This window comes from Rhinoderma darwinii, chromosome 11 (genome assembly GCF_050947455.1).
Source record: "Rhinoderma darwinii isolate aRhiDar2 chromosome 11, aRhiDar2.hap1, whole genome shotgun sequence".
In the NCBI taxonomy this organism is placed as follows: Eukaryota; Metazoa; Chordata; class Amphibia; order Anura; family Rhinodermatidae; genus Rhinoderma; species Rhinoderma darwinii.
The window spans coordinates 45,137,893-45,151,229 of record NC_134697.1 but is presented as its reverse complement, the minus strand read 5'-3'; the positions used below and the strand labels follow the sequence as shown (position 1 = coordinate 45,151,229).

Here is a 13,337-nt window from a genome sequence, read left to right as displayed (position 1 = left end):
TAACACTTTGCTATTATTCTCCCTAGGGTATTTGAACCAGCGATTGTCAGATGGCTGGTACAATACACTGCAATACTAATGTATCACAGTGTATTGTCATTTTGACCGGCTCCTGTCAGAAGCAGGTCTTCTGGGCTGCCATGACAACCATCTGCACCCCGCAATCGCATCGCAGGAGAGGCTAATGGATGGGTCCACCCCCTCTTTCTAACGGATTAGATGTCACATTCGATATTAGTAGTTAAACAGCCAGTATCAGTGTTCTCTCTGTTCCTCGCCATTAATGCGAGGTGTCAGCTGTAATACACAGCTGACACCCCCAGTGTATGGAGCGGGCTCAGCCTGTGAACCTGCTCCATACTTCAATGGAAGTATAGTTTGAACAAAGCCAAAATCCGAGGAAAATTTACTTTTCATAATGTGAGATTGGTGGGTTGGGAATTTTTATTACAAGATCTGAGGAAATAACAAAGGCTTTTGTAAATATAGACTGGGGGGTTATTCTTTCATTTGGTGAATGTCCTATATAATCAATCTTGTACTTTTGAATTGTTATAGACTGAGATTGATATGTTTTCTCTTCCAACAAGATAATCTGAATTGAAATATTATCAATTGTCAATCACATAAAAGTTTTTTTTTCAACTGAAATTTGACCGAGGTGGATTCATGAATAATATAATAGCAGTAAGGATTTGTATAAATTCTTGTATTCCATGTAACGGAAAAATGTTTAGGCAAGGACATACATTACACTATTTTTATGTTGTCCATACACATATTAGTCACAATGTTATGTTTTAGATATTGGGATTTCCCTCATATTGTGAATGGTATTAAAACAAAATTATCATGGAGACTTTATTTGCAACCTGCAAGTTTAAACAGTCACTGTAATTTCAAGTGACTTTTCAGAATAAGCCGATAAATGTGCACGAGGAGAAACCCCACAGCTCGTCACCATTATGACTTGTATCTGCATTTTTTTACCGGTTTTCCTCCTCTGCAGACTCCACATCTGTTTATTAGTTATCTCTGGATTAACCTCTAGATGAGTTCCAAGTGGCAAACCCCCTATGATGTCCATTTGGCCAAGTATGGCTCATGGACAGGGTTTTGTCTTTTTGAAACAACCCCTTTTAAAGAAAGTATGGTATTTAAAAGTACTTGAATAAAATGCTGAGAATATTCTTCTCTGATAAAATGCTATCAGCTGTTACTTTTTTTTTTATCACTACCTCCTACAGAGGATGTATGGCATAACTTATGCATGAATTGCATCAGTTGTGCCAGTCATAACTGTTAAATACCATTTAATATCTGTTCTCCAAAAGTGACAATGGGAAATTTTCCAAACTTCTGAATACTAAGGCTGCTATATCTCCGCTAAATTTCCATGGAAAATAGAGAATTTTGTTAATGAGTATACTTGTCTCATTAAAGTATCCATTATTTCTAGTAACTAGTAATTATTAAATATTCTACATGATGCTGAAAATTAGAACAGACCTATATTGTGCCACTAATATTAGCATGTGCTTTTTCCAAGACCCCCTTTAAACTATAGCTGTAAACACAAAACAGAAATAAGACATACAGACTAATCTAAGGTACAGAATATCAGTTTACTTACTGAAACCTGAGCATGCAGTGGACAAGAGGAAAATAAAACAGAAGATAAAACATAAGTAACGTATAAACAATAGAAAAGCAAGAAAACTGTGATAAAAGATTTCTAAAAATAATAGCATTATTTAAATGATAGTGGCACCGTACAATGTGATATAAAAGGTATTTATACATAAATACACAAACAAGAAATACAAAAAACAGAAGAAGAAAAGACAGACATAAGTGACAGATACAGTAGGAGATCCCTGTCCAAACAAACTTAGTCTAAAGGACATGGGAAAAAAAAGTCAGTTTGTTTGGGTGGTGCAGGCTATAAGGTGGATGTAACGTTTTATGGCTGTTAGAGAGGTGAGTTTTTATTTTGTTGCACTTGAAGGCTTGAAGAGAGTAGGGGAGGTTTTGTGGATTCTAGAAGATGAGATAGACACAGGAGAAGTCTTGTAGGTAGGAGTGTTATAAGTAGATAAAAAGAGAGGAGAAGGTGGTGTGCGCAACAGAAGTTGCATTTGGGGTGGTATTTTAAGATCCAGTAAGTGCAGAGATGGACGAGGCGATAGAGGACTTGGTTAATGTAACAACTTTGAATTCTATTAGCTCGGCGACTAGTGTAAGGACAGAGAGGCTAGGTGGTGGAAAATCAACCGTAAAGGTAGATGAGCCGAGCAGCAGAGTTGACTATTAATTTAGGGCGTTGGAGGAGACAAGAGATGGCAAATGGCTGGATGTGTGGTCTAAAAGACAGATCAGAGATATCCTTTATTAAAATAGCACCAACACATAAAAAAATCTGAAATAATGAAAACAATGAAATTGAACAATGTGGCAACTGAAAGTGGTCCCCTTCCATAAGCGCTCACAATCTAAAGGGGATTAGGGAATTGATGGGATAGATACAAAATAGTAACAAGGTAAGGTTTAGAAAATAAAACTATTAGTCCAACTAATGTGTGAACGCATGCGCCAACACTTAGATTTCCTAAAGCATATTACCATGAGCAAGATCATGCATGCGCGAACCTCCGGCTGACGTACTGCTGACCATAGAATCGCCACACACCGTACGATGCTACGTGTCAGTTCACATGTTATGCCCACAGGATCAGGGAGGGAGGTACCGATTACTGGCACCAAACTGCACTCTACTTAAGGAGTTAATTTTCACCTCCTTAGAATACGCATACTCATGGTACTAGTTACCCTATCCTACTGAGCTATTTTCTGGAGGAACTTTTTTTCTATTGGCCAGTGTCAATAAGGGAGCACACGCAACGCTCCAACGATGGAGGAATCTGGATATTGATCATACATAAACTTGCAATTTCCTGTTCTTTTCTCTTATGCTACCTCTAGATTATGATATGTGCCACAACTTGCTGCCTTAGTATGTGCTGTCACTGTTTTTGATGTTATCCACTTAACCAGTATTCTAGATATTTATAGTACAACTTACCTTTTGAGGGAGACTACGCAACTGAGGCCCCATGCACACGACCGTAAAAACTCCCGTAATTACGGGCCCATAGACTTCTATTGGCCACGGGTACCTCCCCGTATGCTTACGGGAAGGTGCCCGTGCCATTGAAAAAGATAGAACATGTCCTATTTCAGGCCGTAATTACGGCACAGGCAGCCCCTAGAAGTCTATGGGGCTCCCGTAATTATGGGTGACTACGTGTATGCACCAGTAATTAGGGGAGCGTTGCTAGATGACGTCAGTAAATAGTCACTGTCCAGGGTGCTGAAAGAGTTAAACGATCGGCAGTAACTGTTTCAGCACCTTGGACAGTGGCTGCCGATCACAATATAGATAAAGCTGTATAAAAAAAAAAAAGACGTTCATACTTACCCAGAACTCCCTGCTTCTTCCTCCAGTCCGGCCTCCTGGGATGACGTTACAGCCCATGTGACCACTGCAGCCAATCACAGGCCAATCACTGGCTGCAGCGGTCACATAGACTGCCGCGTCATCCAGGGAGGTCGGGCTGGATGTGAAGAGAGGGACGCGTCACTAAGACAATGGCCGGGTAAGTATGAATTTCTTTAACTTTTATTACGGAAAGGGCTGTCCCTTCTCTCTATCCTGCACTGATAGAGAGAAGTGCTGCCGATTAGTGCAGTGTAATTTTACAGGCAAAAACGTGCCCGTAAATACGGGTGGAATACGGGTGACACCGGACCCGTATTTACGGGCACGGGTCCATAAATACTGGTGCAATACGGGTCGAATACGTATGACCAAGGACCCGTATTTACGCCAGTATTTACGGGTGGGCAAAAATATGGTCGTGTGCATGAGGCCTTACCCAAATAAATTGCTATTATTATTATTTTTTTTCAACACTCTGTTGAGGTAGCCACTGTCACTCTAAGACGTATTCTGATTATTGTATCACTCTTAGGCCTCATGCACACGACCGTGCTCGTAATTACGACTCGTAATTACGTGCACGGGCGGGCACGGCCGGCCACGGGCAGCCGGCCGCTTTTGCGAGCCGTGCTCCCATTATAAAGTATAGGAGCACGGCCCGTAAAATTAAAAAATAGAACATGTTCTATTTTTTTAACGGCACGGGCACCTTCCCGTGAGAAAACGGGAAGGTACCAGTGACTAACAGAAGTCTATGGGCCCGTTATTGCGGGTCATAATTACGACCCGCAATAAAGGGGGTTTTTACGGTCGTGTGCATGAGGCCTTATTCTGACCTTCATCCAGGCCAGAGACTGTCTATCTACAGGACCACATTAGGCCCTTTTATTTTGTTTCATTTCCCTGGATCATTGATTACTATAAACATCTGTGTTATTTACTTCATTTTTGTCATATACATGATTGCTTTATATGTGACGAGTATTTTCTGTTTACTTTAATATATATATAATTTCTGCATTTACTTGCAGAGTTTGACAAAGGCTGGATTGTGGCCGAAGCGTTACTTATCTCTTAATATTGCCTTATTCGAATAAACCAATTTTCTGCATATTGATCTAAGGAGTGCTTGAGTTTATTTTCTAAATATTGATGGGGTGGGAACCCTACACACAGCACTCAGGCAACCTGCAGAGTGTCACAGATTTGATCTCCATACATTATCATGTCGGCAGCACGTCTCCCTGTTTACACAGGGAGATGTGCTGCCGACAACGATAATATTTTCAGCTGTTGAACACATTTTTGCTTGTTCTTCGGCTGATCGTTATCCTGTTTACACAGGGCTATTATCGGGAATGAGCAATCTGTGAACGCTCGTTTGCCCGATAATTGGCCAGTGTAAAAGGGCCTTAATAGATGCCTAAAACCAATTTTCCACTGACAAATCCTCTGTAAGCAAATTCACATACACAAACAGTCTGCATGGATGTAAAAATTACTTTAGAATAACTATATAAATTGTTAGCAGCCCCCCTTTATTATTTTGTCTAAACTAAGAATTTTTGGATAAGCATTTTTTTTCTCTTGTTCTATTGGAAGAACACCTTGTCTTAGCCCTTTTATCATTCTCCAATTTTCTGCCATCTGCAAGGCTTGTGTTACACAACTGAATGCAGTGAAATACAGTAAAATAGCACACTATGGATGACAACCGTTGTAGATTGACTATGGCGGACCAGTGAAAACTGACTTCATCCATTTGCTTTCAGCATGAGGAGAAGAATTGGAGCTCTAGAACAGGACCTAAAGACAGAGCTCAAAGGACTTGGTAAGTATTTAAATCCGGAAAGTGCAGATAAATTCTTATCGAGGTCCTTTTTGCTTCAGGCCGCGCACATCAGGTTTAGAGCTTGTCACTGCCTTATTTCTGATGTACAAGATGTTTGCCACCTAGGCTCTCCTGCGGTTCTGCTTCCACAGGATCAGTGCCATGCAATCTAGAATTTACTGATCCAGCATTGGCACTACTTTTGCACAATTGAACTATATAAGGTTTTGGATTGCTAGGGTTGTAGTACATACATAATGAGTTAGCAGTTTTACATTTTAAATTCTTACAGGTATATGTTCCATTTTTTTTTGTAATTCATATATTTCATAGATACTTATTATGGGCATGTGGTTTTCCTTCCTTTCAGGAGGTAATTCACCTGAATTTTATAAATAGGTCATGTCTTGAAGTTTTTATTTCTGAAGCAGTACCAAACTTGTGCTTAACATCTAAAACAAAATGATGGGCAATTAGCCCCCTGTCCCCTCTCTTCCCGTTACAATTTTACCATTCCAAACCCAGTTGAAATCCTGAGCTCCCAAATGAGCGGTCAAGATTTCTACAGAGACTGCAGGGTATTTTAAAATGGTAGATTAAAATAGATCTATATTACATTCCCTCTCGGTTCCAGGGGTGTAGCTCCAGTAATACTTCAAATACTGGATGAAAAAGAACTTGCAGTCATTCATTAGACAGCATTACATCTGTCACAGAAGTTCACATAGCCAAAAGAAATCAGTACTTTTCTTTCTCTCTTCTTTAATACGAAGCTTGATTTTAAAAGGAGCCTGTAGGCTTGTTTTATATTCATTGCATAGAAGTTTTATTTGATTCCCTAGATGCCCAATACCACAGTGTGACTATGTGCGTAGGAGAACAGCATTCTAACTTTGGGCATGGGATTACAGCTTTCAACATTCATTCTAATCAATTTCCTGCAAGTTTAGTCATTGAAAAGAAAACTATGTGCGGCATCTATATGTAATGACTTGGCTGCCTATAATCACTTAAAGAAAGTTTCTTGGTGAAAAGTAATGATGACCCTTGTTAAAACCTAGCCTTATAAGCATAGCAGAGTGACTAGCTTGACGCTACAGTTACTCATGAAGTCTACTGCTGCCCATATGTTCATTACTCTGGAGATATGCCACTGTGGTTACAGTTCATAACAAAGGGTAAAAGTAGGCTTGAAATAAAAGCCATCACTTTTATTCTTGTTACTAATAGCAGTGAAGGTTACTTTTCTTTTAACAAAGCAGTCCGGAAAATGCAAAAAAAAAACGTCTATTATAAAAAGAACAAAATTGTATTATATGAATAAACTACAGATGATTTGTCACATTTTTTTGAAGGTTTAAAGGGGTGGTGCCAACTTAGGGATTTACTACCTATCCACAGGGTAGACGATAAATGTCTGATGACTGGGAACCCCACCGCTGGTACCCGCACCATTACTGGAACAGGGGACCTGAGCCCCCGTTTCTTCTCACTTCACCCTCCCACAGTGAAGAGCTGCTTAAATTGTGCAGCGGTCGATGAAGCGTCCTGTTGCTTCATTCAATGTCTATAGTGCTGACGGAAACAGCCAATTAGTGTACTTGAATATCTTAGTCAGTCCCATAGATTTTGAATGGAGCTAGTGGTTGATCATTCACAGTGCAGGTCCATTAAAACTGTTCCTCATTGCAGTAAGGAGGAACGGGGTTCCAGTGGTGGCACATTTATTACCTACCCTATGTATAGGTGATAAATGTCTATCTTGGCACAACCTTTTTAACCCCTTAAAGTGCAGGTTCCCAGTCTACAGCAATATCTTTTAGCGTTGCGGTAGAAAATGTATTTAAGCTCTCCTATGAGCAATCCTTCTCTAAGCAGGAGCTGTAACCAGTAGCTCCTGAACTTAGGGAAACCTTCTGAGTACAGCTGGGCAGTGAGAGCATGCTTGCCGTGGCGAGAGATCGCCTATGTTGTTAGGGTTTCAAAGTTGGCGCCTGTTTCTGGTGTGTGACGAGCACTACTTTGAACAGACAGCCATAACTATTTGTTCCAGCACCCTCAGAATTTGGATATAACTGGTTCCGGCCCATCTCCTGTAGTTAGTGCCACACACTCCCTGTAGCTAATGCCACAGTGCCCTCTGTATATAGTGCCACGCACACCCCTGTAGATAATGCTGCAGTGCCCTCTGTAGATAGTGCCATACACCCCTGTATATAGTGCCACACACGCCCCTGTAGATAATGTCACAGAGCCCCCTGTAGATGGTGCCACACAGCACCCCCTGTAGATGGTGCCACACAGCGCCCCCTGTAGATGGCGCCACACAGCGCCCCCTGTAGATGGCGCCACACAGCGCCCCCTGTAGATGGAGCCACACAGCGCCCCCTGTAGATGGAGCCACACAGCGCCCCCTGTAGATGGAGCCACACAGCGCCCCCTGTAGATGGCGCCACACAGCGACCCCTGTAGATAGCAAAACTCCCACTGTATATAGTGCTACCCCCTTCCCCTATAGATAGTGCCACTGAAGATCCCTCTAGCATCCCTGGCCAGAGCATTGCTGACACTGTGGCCGAGGATTCCCTCCGGGAGGAGCTACTGACACCACTGTCCATATACGGACAATGACGTAAGGGGTTACTCCCTGAACTGAATCCCCGGCCACAGCATTGCCGACACTGTGGCCGGGGATTCCCTCATGGAAGTCCCCTGACACCACTGGCTACTCCTAAAGCAGAATCCCTATTGCCGACTCTTGCAGGGGATTCCTCTCCAGGAGGAGCCCATGACGTCAATGTCCATATATGGGCAGTAACCTTAGGGGTTTCCTCTAGGAGCGGAAACCCCAGCCAGATCATTGGCAACAGGGATTCTGCTCAATCAGTAGCCACTGTCCACTGCTTAAAGTAACGCTGTGCCCAGGGAATCCTTTGCGAGTGGAGGAGCTCCCTCTGCTCCTCAGCTCTGAACTCATTCTGAAGCAGGGACCTGCAGGTAATGTTTTTGGATCCGGCTCCAGCACCAGTCCAGCGACGTACGGAGCCACAACGTATGTCCCCTTGTGACAGGACGGATCCCATAGAAAGCTATAGATCCGTTCTAGAATTAGTTTCCCTGCGGCTGTTCTGCAACACGCTGGAGGGAAACTGACAGGGGCAACGGAGCCAGTACGTATGTCAGTATGACAGTTGGATAGTGCACTCATCAGGACTCATCACTGACTTTTAATAGATTTATTATTTAAAGCAAGGGAGGGGAAATGGTTGTAACTTCTGAGACAGTTGATGTAGCCCTGCATATTCTTTTATATAATATAAAATATTGTTTTGATCTACATTACTTGTTAACATACATCCGTTACAAAAGTGTCAAGTCAATTGATTACTTGGCCCTGCCTATTGTTTGATTACCTTAAATTGCCTGGAAATCGTTGTTACATATTATAAGAAAACAAATCCGTTATTACGCAATGACTTTTTATATCCTAGGATTAAAGCAACACATCAGCATTCAAAAGTACTATTTGTATGCATTAAACTATGGTGCCTGCAGCCCTGAGTCGAATCTTATGAAACATTTTTACGGATAAAACTGAAACTCATCCATCAAACTATTAGAAAGGAAAACTTTTGTATGCTACATTATTAACCGCTTGGTTACATGCATATTTAATCGACACATCTGAACAAAGCACTGTACAGTGTCGCAGGTCTCCGCACCAAGATACATTTCACACAGCTTTTATGATAACAGATCCGCAACAGCTCCCACTATTATAGTGATTCATGCGATTCTATGAAAAACAATTTATATTCAGTACTTACATAGTGCTGTCACCCAACTCTTCATACAGATTATTGGCAGCAGGAGTTGAAGGTTTTCCTGCTGGCATTGCCATCTGGATCCTCGCTGTCTTTGCACACTCAGCTTGCCTCCTTTTTGAAGCAAAAAAATTTGAATTAGAGGACAAACCAAGGGTCTTAAACATTTAATTGTTACTATACATTGAGGGATTGGATTTGATATGCCTTCTGTTAAACAAAAAGTACAGAACAGCATAACTTTAAACATTTCTGATGGAGTGATAAATAAGCCCGCTGTTGGGAACAGACACTAGGTGCTCTGAGGGACTGTACTTGGCCGATCATTTTACACTTGTAAGCATAATATGGTGAGGAGTCTGTAGATGAGATATGGTGTTTGTCCATTAAAGGGAACCTGTCCGTAGGATGTAGGCCCTCGAAACACACCAACCTGTTATCCTGTGTATTCTGGCAGATTCGGAAAATTTTAAAAAAAGAACTGTCAAAACAGAGCGCGCTATATGCAAATGACTTGTAAAGAGTCTTGTTGCTGCTGCTCTAAAGAGTGACACTGGCTGATCCCCCTCCTGGCTTCATTGACGTCCTACAGGCTAGAATACGTCATCACAAGCCAGCTCCGACGGCACCGGGTACATGCACAGTGTGTAAATTAAGCTAAGGCCAGTACATTTATTTTCACTGCTTATGCACTGGACTACGATGGAGCTGGCTTGTGAGGATGTTTCGCAGCCTGAGCGTCATCAATCAAGCTAGGACGGGGACCAGCCAACGTGACTTCAGTGGAGCCATTATCAAATAATTTTAAAATGTCATAGGTCTACCTAGGCAACCGGCAAAATAGCTCTCATAGCGGAGGTGTAGCCTGAAGCACTTGGGCCTTGATGCTGAAGGTAAAACTTGGGCCAACCATAAAAGTATCAACATCCCACAATGTAGGGTTTATAAACACTAGTCATGGATTTGTATAGTAAGAGAGCTCTGTCAATTGTGGTGATGTTTGTGTGCGATTTGTATCTCTTCAATGGCCACTTTTACTACGGTTTGTTTTCTGGAGCGGCTCGGGTACACTTCAACACGTATTGATACTGTTCTGTAGTGGAGATATTAACCTTTCTGTTTTGAGTGACTTGCCTCCTCTCGTCAGTACTGGCTTTTTTATTAGTAAGGTCAAACATTTTAGTAATTGTCATAGGGGGAATTCTGGATATAGGGGGAATTCTGGATATAGTGTGAACGTAGCGAGCGATAATTCAGTGGAGGTAACAAAAGCTAACCATAGATCTGTAATAGGAAAGATGCGTTAACAAAAAGATCAAAAGGATCCGCCAGCAATCTCCGGTCTAAAGGGACTACCATTGGGAAAAAACTGGATTCAACTGATTGGATTTTTACCTGTTTGATCCTTTGCTTTACTGACATTTGTCCGGTGACAGTTTCTCTCCCTCAGAAAAAAAAACTTGGTTGTCCGACTGACCCAAATGAGCATGTTAATGGGAAAGTCGGAAGTTGGACAAATGCTCATTCAAATGAAAACGAACAGCTCTTATGTTTATGGCCATCTTAAAAAGTGTGATAGATCTATTAATAATTATAAATCTGCTTGCTGCCATTTCACAACTATAAGCAACAACAGTCAGGTCATTGCTGGTTTTGTAACTTTAGACCATTATAGCACTAGTACTGAGATTATAGCTTGTATAAAATGCTTTTCTTGGTCAATAGTCGAAAAACAAGGATGACTTTTTTTATTTTATTTTTTTATAGTGCAAAGTTCAAAATTCCATTATGTGTTGATTTTATTATAACTTATTTTGTTGTTTTTTTACGTGTGCCTGGATAAAGCCCACATATTTCTTCAGCTGGATCGGGTGTTCTTGTGCACATGTCCGTTTTTTGATGAATGACATTCTCCTATTTACCAGTATAAATCTACTATAACAATGAGGCAATAATAAACCAGTTGGAAATAGTCTAATGCAGACCATTTTTTGCCTAGTAAATAGTCTTTATCCGCTTACTGCTGAGACCACCAAATACTCAGCGGTTTCTTACAAGGCAACTAGATTTAGTCATGTACACTAACGGATCAGCGCTACACAGATCTGATAGTACTGCAACCTTTATCCTGCATTGCATATACTGTAAGATGCACATTAACGTTTATGCCTGAATGCCGCAGCTTTAATAACTCTGCTTGCAGCCCATGCAGCATATTCCAAATGTTTCTCTGCGCGACACTGCACCAACCTTGAGATGTATGAGGTTCTTTTGCATATAGCCACATACAAATGTATTCACCATTGGAGGGCCAATAGACACATAGAGGGGGCGGAATAATTAGTAAAGAACAGGACCGTGTGCATACTAACGCTCGTGCACGAGCCGGTGTCGAGAGAAAAACAGATACAGATGGAAAGCAGAGCTTCCGGACAGGCAGAGGCAGGGTGAATAGGAGGAAATGTGATTTAGATTTAATACATAATGTATATTGGGATCTTTATTCAATATTTACATAGAGTATTAGTTCAAAAATGGGGACACCCTCCTCAATGGACATAGGTTGTCTTGTTGAGACAATCCCTTTGTATCATTCACACCTAAGTTTGTTAGCCCCTTAAAGGGGTTGTCAAGGTTGGGGGGGCTGTTTTATAAACTGATGACCTAGCCACAGGATAGGACCATCAGTATATGATGGGTGAATAGGGCCAGAGCTGCATTTTTTTTTTGCCCCCGTCAAAGGAGCTGTATGAGGGCTTGTTTTTTCGGGGGCGACATATAGTTTTCGTTGGTACATCCTTTTATTATACAGTAAGGCAGGTTGAACACAAAAAGCAATTCTGGCATTGTTTTTCACATGTATAGTTATTTTTAGTGGTTTACTTTTTTCCTATAATAAAGCATTTTTTGCGGGGAAAAAAAATCTTTCATTCTCTTTTTGTTTTTTGTTGTTTTTTTTGTTGTATTTACTAGATATTTTTTTTAATACTACCAAACACTTTTTTTTAAACTTAATTTTACAATATGTATTAGTCTTACAAGTGGCCCTGAACATGCGATCCTTTGATCATTAACATAATACACTGCACTACTTATGTATTCCAGTGTATAATGCCTGTCAGAATTATTCTGACAGGTAGCTTAATAGGCCCAGCCTCTGGCAGGGCCTAATAGGCTTACATACATGGCAGACATAGGGGCCTTTGTTAGTTCCCCTACTGCTATGGCATCCGATCGGCACCCTGAGAGCGTGACGTTGCGGTCCTGATGGCCTGATGGAGGGAGCCCCTTCCTGCTGTCAATATCCTTAGATGCCACGGTTGCTCCGATCGTGACCGCTGCAGCAGGCTGTCAACTGTATGTTGCAGCTGATACCCGCTGATGATGGTGCAAGGTCAGCTGCTGAATACAATATGTTGCCGCCTGTAAGCAGCCATTGCGGGCTTGGGACAGGCTCTTTAATGGGATTACGGACAGGTACAATGATATGTGTACATATGATCTCACAATCCCAAAAAATTCCAGAAACACTTCCATAGCTCTGAATGGAATGGACATTACCAGTTCTTTATATAAATGTATAGGCCTTGTACTTTTGGGTTTAATGGTTATTTCATTTAAAGATATAAATGTTAGGAAACAGTTCACACTTTCTGTAACTTTTTCTGGATACAGTTTCTCTAAATACTAAAATTTCGGTGCATAGAACAAAACAAGCTGTTCTACCATGCAGCAAATTAACCCCTTCCCTCTTTAGCCACTTTTGACCTTCCTGACAGAGCCTCATTTTTCAAATCTGACATGTGTCACTTTATGTGGTAATAACTCCGGAATGCTTTCACCTATCCAAGCGATTCTGAGATTGTTTTCTCGTGACACATTGGACTTTATGTTACTGGCAAAATTTGCTCGATATGTTCAGTATTTAATTGTGAAAAACACCAAAAATTAGCGAAAAATTGCAAAAATTAGCATTTTTCTCAATTTAAATGTATCTGCTTGTAAGACAGGCAGTTATACCACACAAAATTGTTGCTAATTAACATCACCCATATGTCTACTTTAGATTGGCATCGTTTTTTGAACATCCTTTTATTTTTCTATGACCTCACAAGGCTTAGAACTTTAGCAGCAATTTCTCACATTTTCAAGAAAATTTCAAAAGGCTATATTTACAGGGGCC

General features: G+C 41.1%; 1 protein-coding gene across 1 annotated transcript in view; it reads right to left on the bottom strand.

The window, feature by feature from the left end:
- The window catches only part of PCDH15 (protocadherin related 15), a 1,038,602-nt gene that overhangs the window by 57,657 nt on the left and 967,608 nt on the right, over nucleotides 1-13,337 (bottom strand). Inside the window, exon 31 of the mRNA XM_075841191.1 lies at nucleotides 9,158-9,268. Coding sequence (XP_075697306.1) covers nucleotides 9,158-9,268 — 111 coding nt within the window. The remainder of the gene's footprint in view (nucleotides 1-9,157; nucleotides 9,269-13,337) is intronic.